At 33.7% G+C, this 20928-nt stretch overlaps 1 protein-coding gene across 8 annotated transcripts in view; it reads right to left on the bottom strand.

The window, feature by feature from the left end:
• Nucleotides 1-925: 925 nt before the first annotated feature.
• The window catches only part of POSTN (periostin), a 35010-nt gene continuing 15007 nt past the window's right edge, over nt 926-20928 (bottom strand). The window contains exons 11-23 of one of the 8 annotated variants that reach the window (XM_086329280.1): nt 18958-19094; nt 18260-18390; nt 17615-17745; nt 17406-17508; nt 17231-17298; nt 16192-16237; nt 13220-13300; nt 9623-9712; nt 8851-8940; nt 7900-7977; nt 7432-7515; nt 2929-2970; nt 926-1733 (exon numbers count right to left, since the gene is read on the bottom strand). In XM_086329280.1, coding sequence (XP_086185406.1) covers nt 1696-1733; nt 2929-2970; nt 7432-7515; nt 7900-7977; nt 8851-8940; nt 9623-9712; nt 13220-13300; nt 16192-16237; nt 17231-17298; nt 17406-17508; nt 17615-17745; nt 18260-18390; nt 18958-19094 — 1119 coding nt within the window. In that variant the 3' untranslated portion in view covers nt 926-1695. The remainder of the gene's footprint in view (nt 1734-2928; nt 2971-7431; nt 7516-7899; nt 7978-8850; nt 8941-9622; nt 9713-13219; nt 13301-16191; nt 16238-17230; nt 17299-17405; nt 17509-17614; nt 17746-18259; nt 18391-18957; nt 19095-20928) is intronic. The other 7 variants (XM_086329282.1, XM_086329283.1, XM_086329281.1 and 4 more) reach the window with 7 other exon arrangements.

Below are 20928 nucleotides of genomic sequence, written 5' to 3'. Positions count from 1 at the left end.
AGTATATTCCACCAGCGCCACTTTACATAACCACCTCCTTTGAATCATTTTGGTTAAGTCATGGCAATGGTCTGTCCAGCTGAAATCAAAGTCCAAAGATATCTATCTGAGTACTGAGTTGGTAGGCCATTTTATTTCTTGGCAAGGGCTCTTAAGTGCTGGGCATAAATCTCACCACTATGTAAACTAGAAAGCATTCTGGAAAACCCATGCTATCCAGCAATTCCTCAGTCAGTGGCCCTGTTGGAACTTAACACCTCACTTCCTTACCGCAATTGCTACTCAAAGAACTAAAGCTTTTCAGCTACCTCAGCTCTCTCCAGGTTCCTTTAGTAGTACTCTAGTACTGAGCCTCTGACCCAAGAGATATCTTTGTTTTGGTTTTCCTCAGTTTTACAGTCTTTTGATGGCTAAATTCAACACATGGTATAATTTATCAAGCTATGACAAGTTGGTTTCTCAGCAGTATGGATTCTGATCCCTATCTGCTCTTATCTCTGGTCCAAGATAAGGATGACATTTGTTGAGATCTGAGTAGATCAAACAAATCTCTTTATCATTCTCAGCAAACAAATAGTTTTCTTCTCTTTTGTCGTGAAATGGACACTTACGTTACTTCAAGTCTTCATTAAAAGCATGTCTTTGGCTCTTTCTAAATTAGCCTAAGCCTAGGAATAATTAACTGAAGTGTTGGTGCTCCTGTAGTGCCGTTTATTCTTCTCTAACAGTCCATGGTACATTGTGGGCTACTGGTTTGTCTTTTTGCCCTTTGAAAATAGTAGTTGTCTCATTCCTCTTTTAAATCCTCACAGCTTAGCACAGTTCAGGGGTTATATTATATACTCAGTTGATGTTTAATTATTGCTTCATTGTGTAATAATTATTTATGTATCATAATAGCTTTAAAAATTCAAAAAACACTAAATTCATTTAATCTCCTTTAATGAGTATTTGTTATATATAAAAACAGAGGTATAAAGTCCTGTTCCCAAGCCCAAACCTCTAATTAACTTAAACCTTGAGTTTTTTTTTTAATTACTCATTTGAAATAATTGTCTTTATACCTGAAAAATGGATTTATTGAAATGTTTGAGATAAAAAACTATGTATTGTAAGAAACATAAGACAAACATTTCAAGAGTACAAAATTAGTTGTAGAAATAACATAATTTGCCAGTAAACCCACATTTTATTAGAAATGTGCAAAGCTTTTTGATGTAAAAGTTTTGGTTTTGTCATTTTTTAATACTGAGCACCCATTTTTATTTACCCATTTCCCATGGAGAGGTAACTCCTTGCATGCATTTTATCTCTCCATATGTAAATTCAAGGTTCAATCTTCTCAATGGGATAACAGGTCACAACTCAGAGATTTGAATTATAATGAATCCAGTGACAAGGATTTTCTCTCGTGGATTCCAAAGCCGGCTAGGACTCTTCATGTCAAGATGTAAAAGTCTGTAAGGTGTTATGTTTCCCTCAGATTCTATCCCACAGGAGGCTAAACCCACAATCTCCCTCATGTTTCTCATTCAGAAAAAAAAAAAAAAAAAAAATGACTGCGTTCAGAATTGTTCAACAATTGCTCTTTTGTCTTGGCTCATTCTTCACATCAAAGTGGCTTTCATATTTTTCCTGTAAGACCAGGTTGTTGGTTTAGGGTTGTATAAACTTTGCGGTCTGGTGTCTGGATTTTCACTGAGGACGATCTTCCCTGGATCGTCTTCTAGATGCTGATTAGGAAGAAGGCAGAGAACATAGATTGTAAATAGGATGAAATTATAGTGTTTAACAATATGATATTTACTCATGTGTATGGGTGCATGCTCAGTGGCTTCAGTCATGTCCACCTCTTTGCAACCCCATGGACTGTAGCCCGCCAGGCTCCTCTGTCCATGGGATTCTCCAGACGAACACTGGAGTGGGTTGCCATGCCCTCCTCCAGGGATCTTCCTGCCCCAAGGATCGAACCTGCGTCTCCTCTGTTGCAGGCAGACTCTTTATCACTGAGCCATCAGCAAAGCCCCATTTTATGCATAATTATATCTATAAAAGACTATTATTTCTTATTATAATAAATGTTAAATTATGTTTTCTTAATAATATTCTGCTTATGATGAAACCAAGTCATCTTTTGATCAAAGGTATATGAACATAATAAAGTTATGCTTTATTTCCTTGGAAAATTTGGATGATTTTGCATGTTTAAAAGAAATCCATTATAAAATTTTCACTTAAAAATTATTTGTACAATTGAGTCTTTAGTTTCAAATGTCTATATTGGACTAGATTAAAATCAGATATGCCTATAAATGCATTTATAAGCCTTGCAATTTCTTTTGACTATTAGTATGTAATTCTAAGTTCCACAAAGGAAATCTTTGATATTTGATTGTACCAGAATATAAGGTATCCTAAGTGAAGGATGAGAAAATGCACATAAATGAAGCTATAAAGAAAGCTATAATGCATAGGTGATATATACATGTATATAACCTACACACTATATCAACATTTTGTACATAGATATATTAATCATTTCCTATAAGTGTACAGTATATATAGCTTTGAATTTATTTTTGTCTCAAACTGCAGCCTCATCTTAAATAATAGTTTCACAGAGTTCAGGTGTACCTGCAACTTATTTTTACTGAACTTTGGTATTCAAAGATTTCCTTTCAGATTAACTCTACTTTAGTCTACCCCAGTGATTCAATATATTTAACTGTTTACATGAGTATAATTTTCTTTCCTTAATGTTTGCTTTTCTTACATTTTATTAATAGTGAGTGATATGAAAGATTTATTTTCTGATTCATATCATCAAAATACTTTGCTTAAAATAAAGCATATTAAAAGACTCTCCTTTGTTTTGTCTTAATTAACAGGTGTGCCACTTATGCAAATTACCATAATCAATATATTTACCTTGAACTCTTTTGTTGGCTTGTATCTTTCTCACAGGTGTGTCTGAAATTAAACAGTTGTAGTTAAAAATACTTTGAAATTATGGCTAACATGAGACAGGAAAACAGCTTAGCAGAAAAGTGTAAAGTTTTAAATAAACATCATTTAAACATGTAGATTCTCTCCTGGAGTAGTGAGACTTTGGCATTGGCAACAGACATTTGTTTTCCTTATATCATAATGAATGTTTACTATTTTTGCAAAACGTATTGTTTTATTATGGTATGTGGAGCCCCAGATGGTGTTCCATTTTTTCATGGAGTAAGTGACTTACATGATTTGCTTTTCATCCTTTTTATAAAAGGCATCACTTTATGATGAAAGGATGTCTAACATCCTATGAAGTTTAGCAGAAGTATATTCCCAGAGTTATGCACTCATTTTTTTCCTAGTAATTCCTATTTGTGATATATCAGACTTCTGCCTCTGTAAAATTCTCATTGTAACTTAATTTTGATTAACTTTATGCCAATAAACAGTTCAAGAAGTTTGTACCAATTCAATTCCTGAATCGAATTCTAATCCGACAAGACCATTTAAAAATCAAATAGTTAAAAATAATAAGAGTTCATATTTTAGAATTTCAAGTGTTCATAACAATGCAATGTTCATACAATGTAATATTTTGCAAAATATTTCCCAGGTCTTCATTTTTTCTTTTAACTTATTGACAAGACTACTTGTTCAACTGAAATTCACATTTTCATTCTGTTGTTGGACATTTGAAATCAAAGCATAAATATGGTCCCTATAGTGACTTCACTTCTCTGCTTACCTTCTTTATTTTTTCTCCGAAGTTTGACTTCTTGATTTTTATATATTATCTGTACTCAACAATGAAGTCAAAATTTTTCTATGATATACAAATGCATTTTTTTTTCAATTCTCTGAAATCTCATAAAAGTAAGACATGAAACTATCACCAACAGTATTTTTGGCTATATAATGTCAAGAATTAAAAAAAAAAAGAAATATTAAGCATTTTTTGAAGAATTCTGTTTCTGTCTACATAGCACATTTCCAGCATGTCTTTTTACTCTGCCTGGATATAAGTTACATAACCATATGCATTAATACTATAGTAAAATGCAGAACTATGGAAAACCTCCTCAGATTGGATAGTGGGGGAGAGTTTAGGTGAGATAGAAAAGTCTGAATTATGAGTATGCTCCAACTGATATATTTCTCTTAACTTCAGGTTTATTTGGTCACAAAAAATGGCTTATAACATATTGTCAAGAAAAGATGGAAATCATTGTATAAAATGGACTTACTAATTCCAAAGAGCACTTATCATGCAACTTAAAACAAGATTTCAACACTACTTTTGAAAACAAGCACTTACACTCAATTTTCTTTTATAGATTTGGCAGCATCTGATTAATGCATATCTAATTAACTAACTTGTTAATTTATTACTATTTGGCTATGACAAAATCAAAATAAGAAATATTCACTGTGGCAAACAAATATCTCTTGAAGAAAAGCTTAATTAAAATGTAGATAATCAGATTTTCTCTCAGTGGCTCTCTACCATTTCAAACTGAATGACACTTGTATGTTGTGTTTAGAGAAACAAGTGTTAAGGTAAACCAGTCATTGGAATGATCCCACGAAAATGCCCCTCCCCACCATGTTTCCTTAAACACACAAAGTGTTTTGACCCAATTATCTGCAAGATTGTTGTATTTTTACATAGCTATGACTTTGTAAATTTAAAGTAGAGCATAAAATATTCCTTTGTTGACCATGTTAGTGTGAATTGACCATAATCCTGATAGTAGCTAACATCACTGAGAACATTATTATTCTTCAGTGAACATTATTCCAAGTGCTGTTCATATATTGGCTCATTTTTATGTAGGTAACATTACCATCCCCACTTCCCAGATTAAGAAAACATCAGTTTACTTAAGTTCAAGTGGGAACCCAGACTGGAAGCCAGACTTAGGACCTGATCCTCTGTTCTGTACAGAGGCCATGAATCTTCAAATGTTATACTGGCAGATTTATCAAAACCTTCTCAAACAGCTTTTTGCTGTTGTTCCTTTCTCCATAGCCTACTTTTCTGTGATTTTCCCTTAATGACTTCAGTAGTTTCAGTAAATGTAGTTCTATTTAAGATAAGAGTGAACAACTGTACACATTTTTGAGAAGAATTTTTAGTGAAGGGGTCTGAAGTGTTTCAATAACAAATCATAATATTAGTACCAATTGACCATTTAGCCAAGTTTATAAACATGACCTAAATGATTGAGGAATACATTCAATTCACCAAAGTGTACTGTATGTACTGCAAAATGAGCAGTTCAGATAGAAAACTACAAGCTTTGAGATGAAGACCATAGTTTAGCTATAGATCAATTATCAATATTCTGAAAGAAAAAAAAAGCCTATCTTGCATGACATAATCTTTATTCACACCAGCTTCATTGGTGTTTCTTGGGATCTAGACAAGAGGACACTTGTTACTCAGTGTTGATCCAGTGGTTTTACAGGGCTGGAAAAAAGAAAACTAGAATGTCCAGTTAATGTCCAGGTATTAGTAACTATACCACTTATATTGTCTTCCTTACGAGAAAAGAATCCTTGGAAGTGTTTTGATAAAAATTTATGCTGTGGCAAGGACCTAGTGTATAGCACATGGAACTCTGTTCAATGTTATGTGGCAGCCTGGATGGGAGGGGAGTTTGGGGGAGAATAGATACATGTATATGTATGGCTCAATCATCTATATGTATGGCACAGCTCTGCTGTGTATGCATCTGTAACTATCACAACTTTGTTAACTGGCTATGCTCCAATATAAAACATAACATCTTTTTAAAAAACTATTAAATTTATGTTGTGACATTGACGAAATGAATGCTTTATAAGTATGTAGAGAAACCAAACACTGGAAGATAAAGGAATCAACCTCTGGGATGAACAGGAACCAGAATTAAAGAAGGATTATATTTCTATTGATTAAAAGTAGATTATCTTATTCTTGTAACCGGTATTATCTTCTTTTGGCCGAAGTTATTCTTCAAAACTCAGTTCATTGTTTATAATGGACTTGATAACAGGGGCGTATTGAAGGGGAGGAAAACATACTTACCTGAAGTTTAAGTCTAAATAAATTAAAGCAATATATACAAGTGCGGCTACTAATTGGTTCATTCTCTAAAAAGCACTGCCATTCTACAAAGCTGCTTACTATGGCAAGGACTGAAAAAAAAAGAATTCAACTTAATTTTCACAATGTCTGCATTTCTTCACTCAAATCCCCACCTTTTTTCTAGTAGAGTGTAAGCATTTAGATGTAGATGAGTAAATTTTATATTATAGCTTATAGGAAACTGGTTCTACTGTGGCTTTGGGAGTGTCATATACTCCCAGCAGTCTAAAAGGAAGTCTTGTATTTTTCAGACACACATTTTTCTATTGAGGGGAAATTCAGTCACTGGCTCAAAAAAATTATTTATTTTTACTATTGCTGAACAGCATCAATATTATGTAAGAGATTCTGCCTATGTAAAAATAAAGAATAAGAAAACAGTAATTGCTAAAAATATATACAGTCCCAAAAGAAAGTACTTCTTGGACATAGTACTATAATTTTTAAAATTTTAAGCATAAAGCTAATGAGAACCATACTTTGGATAAACACTAAACTTGTATTTCTTAATTCACAGTATATTTCAAAGAACATATTTGATTTTTCTAGATAATTTAAATTCTTGTTTATCTAAAACAATTTCTTAAGTACTTTTTTTGTTAACAAAATGAATTAGAAATTAGTTTAGTCAAACTTCTTTGAGTAATTACCATTGAGAGTTTGTGTAGATTTTGAATTCTTTTTCTTCTTTCCTTTTAAAAGTAGGTCCTTTTAATGCCATAGACAGAGAACATTCCATATTTTAAAGATTAAAATTAATTTCATATGCAAAACAATTTACAGCTCCAGGTATAGATTATCACTTGAACTGTTAGAAGAAACAGATAACTCATTCCTGAGAATGTAGTTTTGGAAAATAAAGTTGCTAAATGCAATTTTTTTTTTTTTGCTAGTTCTATGCACTTAAAAAAATTCATAAACATGCCTTTTATTATGGTTGTGGGGGCAGTGAATACATTTTTTAAAATATAAAAATTATTTCAATTTGGGCTTCTTTTAATAATTACCAATTTAAAAAGCATCCCTCTTTCACATACTAAGAATATCCTTACAGTTGTCTGTATCAGAGCAAAAAAATATTCATTGCTCCCCACTGAACTTTTTAAAGACTGTTTAAACTAGTAATTCTTTCTTTATACCTCTTACTTTAACCACCATTGACCCAATCAATCTGTTAAGACAGACATGATGCTGTTTTTAACCTAATTAAGAAACAAACAAACCTGAATGCTCAGTCTTTAAAAAGCTGAAGAACTCAGTTATCAGAACCTGTTAAGTGGGTTAGTTGTTTCCCTTTTACTAACCTCCCTGAAGCAGTCTTTTAATTTCTTCATCTTCAAATAAATGACCATCACCACCTTCAATGAATTTGGTGACCTTGGTGACCTCTGAGAGGATACATGTTTATAGCAGAAATTGGTTTATGTAATAAAAAGGCTGGAGATTTGATGCGATACATAATGGCATCTGCCAAACAATAAATTCCAGACCAACACTTGGTTCTTTCTTGGTTTTTAGTGCTGTTTTTTGATAAGCCAATTTTCTTACAAAGTTGTTGAACAGTATATAACAAATATAGAACAAAACCATCAAAATGACTATCATCTGAGTTTCATTCCCTATCTTTGGATTTTTTTCTTGTGTTGGTATGGAACTAGAACAAAGGAGTGAGATAGAGTAGAAAATGTAAAAGTTCTCAAAGATTATTTTAGAATTTGATATAAATAGATAGCTTAAGAAAGTCACATTCTTATTTTTGTAAACATACTGACCTTCTTGCAACAATTTCTTCAGAGTTTCTTCTGTTTCTCCACCTGTAGTTGAAATCCTAGTGTATTTTATTTCAGGACCTAAAGGAAAGACAGTTTACAAAAAGACCTGAAACAAGGGTAGGCACACTTCCTCTGTGACGGTTAGATAGTGAGTAATTTAGACTTTATGGGTCATATGGTTGGTGTTGCAACTATTCAAAGTTGAATAGTTGTGTGAAATAGCCACAGTAGTAGTACTACTACTACACAGTAAAATAGTAGTGTGAAAATAGCCATAGACATTGTATAAATGAATGGTCACATCATGTTCCAATAAAACTTTATTTACATAAGTATTAAAAGATGGCATGGGCCATAGTTGCTGACTACTTGTTTAGACAAATACTTATAAAATAGCTGAACTCAGAATTTAATGCTAATTCATTGGTGGCAGACTGATACAGAGGTTTACTGAAATTATTTATAAATTGTTTTATACTAACTTGCATATATTTTGGTGTGTAGACCTTAAGATTAATGGAAAATTCAAAGGAGGGAATGGTTTTTCTTTTAGGATTTAGTAACTCAGTAATAAATAGCAAAGTGAAGATAATGTATTATATAATACATATGTGTATTCATAATAAAAACACATGCTTATAAATTTGCTCCCAAATTTCCAACTCAGGAGAAAACATAGATTATATATTTAGAGTTAGTATTATTTCTACCAAAAAAGAAATGAATAACTTCAGTAACCACCATGAAAATGACTTAAGCCTCTTTAATGAATCTTACAGAGATATTTTAGGATTAAATGTGATTTGCTCTTTGTAATCCAGGCATAGATGTCTGGAGCATCCCATGGACAGAGGAACCTGGCAGGCTATATAGTCCATAGAGTTGCGTTGAATGCACACACACACACACACACACACACACAGTGTTCCATAGTATTGAATTAAAGACTACCTGTAATGATTCGTTCTTCCCTTGTTTCTTTTTCAGTTATCTCCACAGGCACTCCATCAATGATCTTGGTGTATTTTTTAATAATTGGCTCTAAATTGGGGAAGAAAAATGCATTTGATTTGTCCTAGTATGGTGTCTAAATGGCCATAAGCTAGACATTTAATTAAATGTATTAAATGTACAGTTGATTAAATGTATTTCTCACAGTAATACTATTTAGAAATCAATCATAATCATTTGGAGAACATATCTCAAATAAATTCAGATAATAGAGGTCTAAAGGCTAGTAGTCATGTCCTGAATCTTGAGTAAAGGAGAGAGCCAACTGTCAAGCTAACACTCCAGGTCATACTTGTCTCCTGACTGTGCAATGAGCATTTAGGGAGAATCCAAGGAATTACAACATCATTAGAATGGGAACCTCATAATAAGTCCTAGCTGTGGCTTATTAGTCTTATAGAATTTTCATTCTTTCTTCTAAGACCAACATGTTATCTGGTATTGATGTGATTGTTTTCATTATATTCATAATCATCCTTGCATATGAAGAGTAAGGATGGTTTTGTGGGACCTGGTGATTTAATGGTAAAATCGATTCCAACTAGATCCATTAAAAGGTAAACTATAGCTAATAAGAATCCATAACTAATAAAAGCTTTCCACCAATGTGTATAAAAGTCAAGAGAAAACATCAGGTATTCAATATATTTAAACCAGTACAATTTCAAAATGTTCACAGTGATCCTAAGTAGGCTAGGGAAACAGAACGCACCTCCATGGATCACTTCAGTTACCGTTTCACCTTCCTTAATCAGTCTGAATTCAGGTTCACCTTCAATTTTGACCTTTGGTATTGTGCGTCCTGAGGCATTGTTTTAGGAGACAAATTATCATGTTAATGCAGTCCTTTAAATTTACCAAAACAGGAAACTTATTTCAACATTGGTGTTGTTCAAATGTCAAAGTGCTTTCAGGTTTTATGAAATCGATTTTAAACAGTTCCCATTGTCTTCAGATTGAGTACTATTTAGGAGAACAAATGACTCCTGGGTCAATTAGGGTGCTACTAAAATGAATTTCATCAGCTTTAGCACTTAAACTAATGTTTAATTGATCCATTTATTCATAGTTATAAATTCTGATCACATATATATATAACACATATATAACAAAATGTTATATATGACTATACTTTGTGAATCACACAGTATGTACAAATTTCAGTTGCTCTAATGATAGCTAGTGTAGATCTTACTTTACCATACTGGTGTCTATTACTTGCTTTTCTTATTATATTTTAAATTTAATTTTTAAGTACTCTGTATATTATATTTTTTATCTAATGGGCATAACTAAACATCAAAAAAGCCCAACTTTATGCCTACCTTTAAGATATGATTTTCAGGTTTTGTGGGAAAATGGGAGTACTTACCTTCTCTATGTGAATGCTGCAAATATTTACTAATTAATAGTTAAACAGTCCTTCAAATGCAAAAGTTGTGTTACATTTGACTTGCAAAATGATTTTGCTCCAAGAGAAAATGATTTTGCTCCAAGAGAAAATCATTTTGAATGTTAGAAAGCTGATTACTACATTACTACATAGTAATTAGATGAGAAGTTCAGTACATTTAACTCATACAGTAACACCCTTTAACAGTTGAATGGAACTATATATCCTTATCTTTGAGAAGGTTTATTTGTTTGTCCAGAAATTGTCAATGTACACCATTACCCAGAATTAAATAGTCTAGGAAGATCTAAAATAATGAAACAAGAGTACAGCTGGTTCAAACAGTAAGTATTTCACACCATAATATTTGATCTATGGGGTCAAGGGACATTGAGAATCAAAACATAAGGCCAAGTTTTTAAGGTGTGGAAACATCAAAGGGAAAGAACAGCTAAGGAGTTTAAGAGCAGGAAGTGAGTTAATAAAATATCCAAGTAGACATTTCTTTAGAAGAGCCTCAACTAGCACTTGAGAAACATTCTCCACCCTTAAAGTTCTATGAAGGCAGGAATTTACTACCAAAAATTTTTTTTTCATATTTACTCTGGCGGGCACATAGGAAAATACCCAGCACAGGAGGGGTACAATAAGTATTTATTGAATTGAATTTCAGTTGATTTATTCCTAATTCTAAAATTTGGTTAAGTACCTTTTCTAAGAAACATCCTAAATTGGAGTCTAATATATGTAATAAGAATTCAAGAGTTACCAATGAATCAGCAAAAGTTTAAACAGTGAGAAGGAAAGGCCAATAGCTATCCTAGGATGACACAATTATAGATGGCTGCCAAGGCAAGTATTAATATTTGTCTCCCTCATTAAGTTATACAAAGTCAAATTTCCAAATTTTTTAACTGAAGAGTTGTTAATGCACAGGTGACATGATCCCATTTTTCATCTTAGTTCCCTTCGTAGGAGGAACCCAAGTAGAGTTGATGCTCCATTGTTTTCCTAATTGAAAAAACAGTAATACAGTAGAATCCTGTTCACAAAGATTGGGAAGGTAGATGGGTTGAAAGAAGAAGCTTGAAAGAAAAGAGACAAATCTTGGAAAATAAAAATAGTGCGTCTGAATGATTTCTACTGAAGAAGATGTGTGCAAGTGATTATACGCAATTTTAGGGAATCTAATTTTTTAAAAATAGTACAAGAATTTTAAAATTAAGGACCATTTTACTTTTTCATTAAAATGATCAAGAAACATTTTCTAAACAAAAATGTCTGTGATTTAACTTCTTAAAGCACCAAATTCTCTCTCTCTTTAAACAACCTAATTTTATTTATTTTAACTTTATTTTTTTGGCCATGCTACAAGGCTTGCAGGATCTTAATTCTCCAAACAGGGATGAAGCCTGGGCCACCACAATGAAAACATTGAGTCCTAATCACTGAACATCCAGGGAAGTCCCCAAGTTCTCTTCATCACTATACAAGAGCCATCAAATGCTCCAATGACAATAGGCACGGTATTTGTTTTTCTAAAGCACAGATTTCAAATACCTCAACTTTAAGTTTTAAGAATGTATAAATATATAGATAACTACTAGGAAATACACTTTAACATACATACTTCCAATGTCTAAGTTTTAAGTAATGACTCACTTTTAGAGGAGTCAAAAGTATTCAGGAAGTTGCCATCTCAATTTATAAAATGAGAAGAAATTCCCAAATCAAAGATAATTACAGGAACAGTTTTCTTAATATTTGACTGATGACATAATCTGTTTTTTTTTTTTGAAGACTGGTTCTATTCTTCTTTCAGGATAATGAAAAGATAACTTGGTCTTTTTTCTGTGACTAGTCACCACATTAAGATGGCTAGACTTGGACATAAAAATTCTTAAGATCTTATCCTTTGGAAGTTATTAAAACACATGAAATGAAGGGGGCGTTGGAAATATTTGAGTTGGCTAACACAGACAGTAGGGGTAGAGAGAAAAGTGACCTGATTTAATATTCTAGTATGAAACATCAGGAAATAAGTATATATGCCTATTTAATGTATTATATATGTATACATATAAGAATATATAATACTATATATATAAGAATATGTAAAATATACACACATATTCAAGGCTGGAATTAAGGATTCTAAGGTTTGATTCATTGTACCAACTACTTATTTCCTCTGTTCCTAGTGGTTTAATTAAAAAGTATATCATGGCATCTAGGTTGCTTCCATGTCCTGGCTATTACAAACAGTGCTGCGATGAACATTGGGGTACACGTGTCTCTTTCCCTTCTGGTTTCCTCAGTGTGTATGGCAGATGCATTTCGATATTTAGCAAAACTAATACAATATTGTGAAGTTTAAAAATAAAATAAATTAAAAAAAAAGTAAAAATAAATAAATAAAAATAGTCACTGAAAAAAAAAAGTATATCATGTATGGATGTACATTTTAAAAGTTTTCTTCAATATACAGCTTCTGTGCTCTCTGAGTTTGTTGAATTAAAAAATGTGTGCACTTTTTTGGAACACCTTGTAACAGTATAAAAGAGATTGATATGGGGGAGACTGGAAACACAGGTATAAAGAGTACACTCTCTGAAAGAGTCCAGGTGCAGGGAAGAAAGCTCAGAATTGGTTTGTTTAGTGAGTATCTGGGTACTAGTGCTAATGCAATGGCAAATTAAGTTCAAATGAAATCAAATACAAGCAAATGTACTGAAGGTATTAGGAATGCACAGCTACTCGTCTAAGTAAACTTGCATTCCGCATTCTGCTGTTAAATAAGCATGCCATCGATATGGAAATATTTAGCATGTTAGTTTCAAAAAGAATGTAGATACATTCATAGAAATCAGTCTATTACATGGATTTTTAAGGAACCATGTATACATTGATTTTTACCTTCTGTTTTGATAATAGGCTGAAGACTGCCTTCAATCACTTTAATTTTTGGTTCCACAACTTTGGTTATAATTTTAGTTGCTGAAAGTATAGAAAGTGGAACATAAATGATGCTTACATAAAAACAACCTGAATGAAATTGTCTTTTTTTTCCCCTTTGGTCTTTGTTGGGTACTGAGGTATCAGATGTGGTAATATGTTCAGGCAGTCACATACAGGAAATAATTCATAGTAATTATTTAGTATCTTCTCATGTCCAGATGAACTCTGAAGTCCAGTGACTTTGATTTGTTGCAGTGAAATATATACTTTCTGTGTGAGGAATCCTACCTAGAAATCTACAAGTTTGAGCTGCAGCACTAAAGCTCTTTACCTTCTTTTGTACTTCTTGAAAATACTGGCTGCGTAGCAACAAAGACAAATAAACATGATTAATTTCATACAATTCATAATATCTTAAATTGCATTGTTGGGTTCTTTCTCAGTTAGAAGAAAACATTGAAAGAAAAAGACTTGAAATATTTTTCATGCATTTGAAGACCCTGACATAGAAAGGAAAATACAAAAAAAATTAGTTCAGAATACTTAAAAATGGATTTTTCAGTCAGCCAGCCATGAGCTCTATGCAACAAATATGATATGATCATGTATTTAAATATTTGTTACAGGCTAAAATGACTATAATTTTCATCATCATCATCATTTTTAAACTGAAAGCTATGTATTTTGAATGTATGTCATCCACCCAACTGAAATAATTATGTGCAAAATATATTTAAAACCATTTGGTCAGCTTTTGGTTGCATAGATAACTGGAAGTGTGCCTCTGGAGTCAGATACCAGAGCTACTGACTTTTTATCATTTCTAATTAGAGCCTTAAAAGATGGAGTGATTAGATAGGGAACTAAAGCTGTCTGTGCAGTTGTAACAGACTGTGTTGACACACTAGAGGCAAGATGTTAGTACATTTGGATTTCTGTCACATTTTCACTTCAGGTGTTTGAAATGTGTATCTGTGTCAGCTCTTTGAATTAATATGGATTCCAGGGCTTAATTGTGACTGTTTCAGTTATTTCAGATTTAACATGTTGAGATCTCAAATTAGGAAACTCTGCAGTATATCAAATCAGTGTGTCTAGTTATCCATTCCACAGCTGGTCTAGCCACAGAGAAACCTTTCCATGAAGGTCAAATACATAGAGCTCTCTGCTGCTACTATCAGGATGGGTTAATTAGCTTTAGCTTAAATTTTCATTTCATGTTAAGGAACTTGAAGTTTAGAATATTTATTTGGTTCCTAGTTCTGTTTCAGTTTTGCTTTTCTGAATACTTAAATAGTTTTGACAGGTCAAAGGATGAAGATTAAATACTGATTTTATTCCTCTCCACCTCAAATGTCATATATTTGGCAACATATACTAGAGAGCATTTTTCCCCCATACAATTTAATATGTAAGGTATTTGGGGGACAAGAATAGTGCATAATAAGACAAAGAAATTTTAGAGACAGGTCAATAAAGGAACATGAAAATGGAATCTTTGGTTTAATTAGTCTCAACCTCTTTCTGAACTATGCTTCCAAGTAACAGCATACACATCAGAGAGGAGTTAAAGAAACATTCCACATCAGAATGTAAATCTCAGAGCTCTTTCAAGAGCTGTGAGTAGGTAGACAAGATTCATTAGACTTACATAATTTCATAAAATGTAGATTATTCTCTGTGAGTAGGTATCCAATGTAAGCAGAGGAAAATAAAGGAATTATAATATTTTAGGTCATTGTAAGCAAAATAGTGCATTGATATATAGAGAAAATGGTGAACCTCTCATGGATAAGGTAGGGAAATGTAGTGCAGACATAATTTTTATGGAGGAAGATGACATAGCATTTCTGATGAATAGAGCTCATAACATTTTTTGATTTTTTATAAAATATATCTTTAACAAGACTGTATACTTCCAGACTGGAATTTAAACCATGTGGAAGTATAACTATTTCCAACTAAATGTTTGAAACAGTGCTGATCTGGCCTGATGCTAAGATTGTCCATGTCATTATCACATACTTGAAATCAGTAAGAACAGCAGACATTTTGTTTTGCTCCTTACATCATCTTTATGCCTTTTCCATATCTGCCTTTTCCATATCCATATCCTTTTCCATATCTTAAAGGAAAATTTTCTTAATTAAATAACAGGATGCTCACAGTATAAAATAGAACAATTCTAGCCAAGATAAATGTACAAATGGGAGCAACGCTTTAGCTATTGATATGTTTTGAGTGTTGAACTGTAGAGTCAAAACAAAATGAAAAAGAATTTCTGCTTTGAAAGTTGCAATGAAAAAGAGGAAAAGACAAAGAAAGAAAAAGTACACTGAATAAGAAATACTATGAGTTAACATTTATGCAAATGAAATATCTTTACCATGGTTAAGAAATAGAGGTTGAATTTTGATAATCTGGTAGAGTCAGGAATAAAAGAAACCTTGGAATCTAGAAACTCTAGGTTTATCACCTGACAATGCTTTTGTTCCTTCATCCAGTTTTGAATGGGGAGAGTTTTTTGAACCACCAGCCCATAAATGTTAGAATTCTCTGACAGTCTGCCCTTAGATAGCTGAGGTCTTGAGAGTGGAATGAGCTAGAAATGTTTCAACAATATTATTTCTATTTCCACACATTTGAATTTTCAGAGCTCTGGAATGCATGACTTTCTCCCTTGCATCTTTGCCATGCTAGCAATTGTATCAAGCTGTGAGTGAAGAAGTGGTTCATTGGAGTTGAAGAGGATAGTCAAGGCTGAAAGGTCTCCTCCAGACTGCAAGCCCTGTTTCAAGTGGGATGAAATTTGCCATTGTTTGGAATTCTAAATACCAGATTATCAATCATCTCAGTAAACACAAAGAAAATTGTTTTCTTTTTTTTACATCTTGCCACGTATATGTGACAAATATTCATCATGTACTTACTGTAGACAGTTATGGGGATTTCTTTGAAGGTACTGCCACGAACAAACTGAAAATAAATATATTTAGTATCATGAAATGTAGTCGTTGCACTAACATGAAATGTTGTCACTGTATTAACAAAATCTTGGCACTGTGATTTTTAATTCTCACTAAAGAAGTGAAACTACCATTACATTTAGTAAAAATGAAGTCTTCATATGTCACTTTCAAATTTCCTGCTATTGAGCAAGATGGCAAAAATGGTTGGATTTGTTATTCAGAGTTTTAAAAATTATAAAATAGCAAATCCCAAATTAAATGTTTATTAAATAATATTGCATATGTTGTCAGGTACTTTAACCCTACTAATATTCAACCCAGTGTTTATTCTCAAATATTCCTTTGCCTTTAATTATTGTGCTGTGTGCTTAGTTGCTCAGTCATGTCCAACTCTTTGTGACCTCATGGACTCTAGCCCACCAGGCTCTTCAGTATATGGGGATTCTCTAGGCAAGAACACTGGAGTGAGTTGCCATGCCGTCCTCCAGGGGATCTTCCCAACCCAGGTCTCCTGCATTGCAGGCAGATTCTTTACCATCTGAGCAGCTAGGGAAACCCTAACAATTGTGATTAGTGACTATTTCTTATAAGTAAATATCTTTCCCTTATATTCTGTAGCAAAAATATTTGATGATAGAAAAATTATTGCTTTTATCTACACGTCCTATCTTCCCTGCTGGATTGTAAACTATTGAAGAAATGATGCAAATGGTGTATAATCAACAAAGAGCAATGTACTCAGGGTATATTTACTTATTAATGTATATATTTCTAGTTTTTTATGTTAAACCTGCAATGTCTGTTAAACACATTAGAAACATATGCAATAGTCAGGCTCCTCTGTCCATGGAATTCTCTAGGCAAGAATACTGGAGTGGGTTGCTATTTCCTTCTCCAGGGGATCTTCCCAACCCAGGAATTGAACCCAGGTTTCCTGCATTGCAGACAGATTCTTTACCAACTGAGCTACAAGGAGAGCACTATGCAATAACATCTGTACCTTAATTTGGATGTATTTGATCAGTTTATTAAGTATTTCTAGCAGCTGATCATTTCCAACAGGTGTGTCTGTGAAGAGGAATATAAAATGAATATGGTAAGAATCAATGAAATAAAAATCTAGGTTTCTATTGAAAAAGATTTATTTTTCATTAATCAGTTCAATAATTACCAACCTGCTGGATAAAGAAGTTTATCTACGACATGAATGACACCATTTGTTGTCATGATGTCAGATTCTTTTGATTTCAGTTCATTTACCAAAAGTGTATCATTTACCTGTTAAAACAGGGGATAATGTCAGTGGGAAATTTAATGAAATATGAATATTAGAATAACTGAATACTGGATTAACACTCTCATAGATATCTTCTAGAGAACTTACTCCTTTCAGATAGATTTTACTTCCTTGTGTGGTCTTTAAAATGTTTGTAACGCCAGGTTCAAAACCTTTTCCAATGAAAACTCCTGGTGTCAGGTGATAAAGGATGATGTTTTGAAGAGCATTTTTGTCCCCTAGGAGAAAAATATATATATTTATTTAATAATATGTCATATATTTTGACATTTTGATATTATGACGACTAAGGGGAAAATATTTCTTTGTGTTTATTTTTTTCCATACTGTAATTTCTTATAATGTCATTGTTCTCTCAAGGCAATATCAATGTTATATCAAAACATAGTCTCTTCAATCAGTTCAATCAAAGTATTATCCAACTTACTGGAGGAAAAAAATCAAATTATTTTTTTGAAATTGTGACTATTTCCTTCTCTGTCACCTCACTGTGTGGCCTTTAACAGAGATGACATAAGTGATTATCTAGCCCCACAACATGAGAGTAGGCAGTTATTTGAGAACACTGATGAGGGAACCGCTACATATTCTAAGTGGAATAAGGAGAGGAAGGCTAGCCATGAATATGAAAGAGGGGACTTTGTGGGGCTGACATCTAGGTAGCAACGCCTGAGGAAGAAATGAGATCATGAAATCAAGGGGCAAATATATCTGGTGTTCACTTCTACTCACGAATCAGAATTTCCTTTTCTTCATTAGTCATTCCCTTAAAGGCATCATTGGTTGGTACAAATAAGGTCCAATCTCCAGGCTGTGTTAGGAGCTCTTTCAAGTCTGCAGCTTCAAGTAGACTGAGGAAAATGCTAGGCAGGAAGGACATATGTTTATTAGATTTAGTCTAGGTAAGCCTTCCAACATGCCTGAAATACAGTAGAATCCCTTTATGTGGAAGAATGAGAAAATGGCTTATACACTTTCATATGTTTCAAATGCAATTTACTGTTAAAGGTTTATCATAGGGAAATTATTTAAATACATGTATGATTTTTAAATTTCCAAACCTCTGTTTTTCCCCTGTAATACTTGATGAAGTCACATTTGGTAACAAAATAGAAGCATTTGTTCATTTAATATTCTGCAAAAGAGTCTTTGCTAATACATACTATCATTTTTTTTAAAACATAATTATAAAAAATTTGCAAGGAGTAGTTCAGTCTATTAGATTGGTTTTTGTTTGTTTTTTACTCACCAAATCATATTATGGAAGAAAACTAGTGTTAAGAACATATTTTAATTTTGAAACATTTGTATAAGCTTCTTATTCTAAATTCCATTCTCAGCAATACTGAATACTGAATGGATTTTGGAATACTTACTGTGAAATAAAACTATGCCAAAAGGTCTTATTCTCTTGTGGAGGTGAAGCTTACCTGAAGCGCTTATCTTGTTTCAGTTTTTCATGAAGGGATTTCTCTGCTGGTTTGATGATCTCTTGGAATATGTGAATGGCACCATTTCTTCCTTGCTTGCTTCCTCTCACCATGCATGAATTTTCAATGCAGACAGCCTAGCAAAGAAAAGAAAGATACAACTGTGCATTTCCTTATTTGAAATTCCCTATGTGGAAGAAGCTCCCTAATGAAATTTCTGGATGGTTTCTTCTAAAAGGTCTCTAGACTTATGATGCCAGAGGAAACAGTTTCTCTCCTCTGTTTTTAACGTCTTGTACCATCTGACCTTGGAGAAGGAAATGGCAACCCACTCCAGTACTCTTGCCTAGAAAACCCCATGGACGGAGGAGCCTGGTATCCATGGGGTCGCAAAGAGTTGGACACGACTGATCGACTAAAAAAAAAATCATCATTTGACCTGGGCTTCCCTGGTAGCTCAGCTGGTTAAGAATTCGCCTGCTATGCAGGAGACCCCGGTTCTATTCCTGGGTGGAGAAGGGATCGGCTACCCACTCTAGTATTCATGGGCTTCCTTGGTGGCTCAGATAGTAAAGAATTCGCCTGCAGTGTGGGAGACCTGGGTTCGGTCCCTGAGTTCAGTAGATTCTCTGGAGGATGGCATGGCAACCCACTCCAGTATTCTTGCCTGGAGAATCCCCATGGACAGAGGAGCCTGGTGGTCTGCAGACCATGGGGTCACAAAAAGTCGGACACAGCTAAGTGACCAAGCACAGCACATCGTCTGACCTCAATCATCTTATTCAACCAGGCTTTCTACTACTAGGCAAGCTACTATATGTGTAGGGCAGGTGGTGGTGTCAATTGTTGTTGTTCAGGTGCTAAGTCGTGTCTGACTCTTTGCGACCCCGTGGACTGCAGCATGCCAGGCTTCCCTGTCCTTCACTATCTCCAGGATATTGCTCAAACTCATGTCTACTGAGTCGTGATGCCAAAGCAATTCCATATAATTCTACTTCTGTGTTTTCTGTCATTCCTCTCCAGGTTCTACTCATTCTTTCAGACCCTTTCTATTAAATTTCTTTAACCATGAAGTTTAGTGACTTCACTGCCTCCTGTAATCTTTACTATATATTACTATGGTGTGGCATGTGTGTGCATGCTTAGTCGTGACCAACTCTTTGCTACCCCATTAACTGTAGTCCACCAAGCTTGTCTGTCCATGGAATTTTCCAGGCAAGAATACTGGAGTGGGTTGCCATTTCCTACTCCAGAGGATCGTCCCATCCCAGGGATCAAAAACTCAGTTCTTGTGTCTCCTGCATTGGCAGGCAAATTCTTTACCAGTGGCACCACCTGGGAAACCAGTATATTACCATATATTGCTGTATTTTCTATGCAAATATTTACTATATTGATGGTAAGACCCTATCAGTTATAAGCTAAATTACTGGTTAAGTTATAGCACTTTGAACAAAACTAATATTTATATATGTATCATTTAGAACGCAGCATATTTTGTTTTGTTTTTGGGTTTTTTTTTGGCCTGTACCACACAACATGTGGAATCTCAATTTCCTCATCAGAGATTGAACCCACGCCCCCTGTGTTGGAAGCACAGAGTCTTAACTACTGAACACCAGAGAAGTCCCTTCCGTATCATTTAAAAAGTGTGTCTTGACCTTGTGGAACTATGGTATGAAAACGCTGTGAGTCATGTTTGGTTCTAGGTCATCTTTGACTTCTTATGAATTCTTTTTAGCTGTAACTGCAAGGTTGCCTGGAAAGAAACTGCATAGCACCACTTGTCAAACTGTAATTTTGACAAGCAATATTTTCTAGAAACTTTTCCTCAGATAAAGCGCATTAGAACCATTTTATAGAAATCTTTATGTGCCTATAAAAGTTTACCATGCAACTCATTCAAAAGAGATTTAGTTGCTGAATGGTGACAGTACAGTCGAAGATCATCCTAAATATTTGACTCAGTAT

This window comes from Bos grunniens, chromosome 12, assembly GCF_055505025.1.
Source record: "Bos grunniens cultivar Pamir isolate PY7600 chromosome 12, Bosgru_T2T1.0, whole genome shotgun sequence".
Lineage (NCBI taxonomy): Eukaryota > Metazoa > Chordata > Mammalia > Artiodactyla > Bovidae > Bos > Bos grunniens.
The sequence above is the reverse complement of the archived record's forward strand: the minus strand, read 5'-3'. Positions and strand labels throughout refer to the sequence as shown.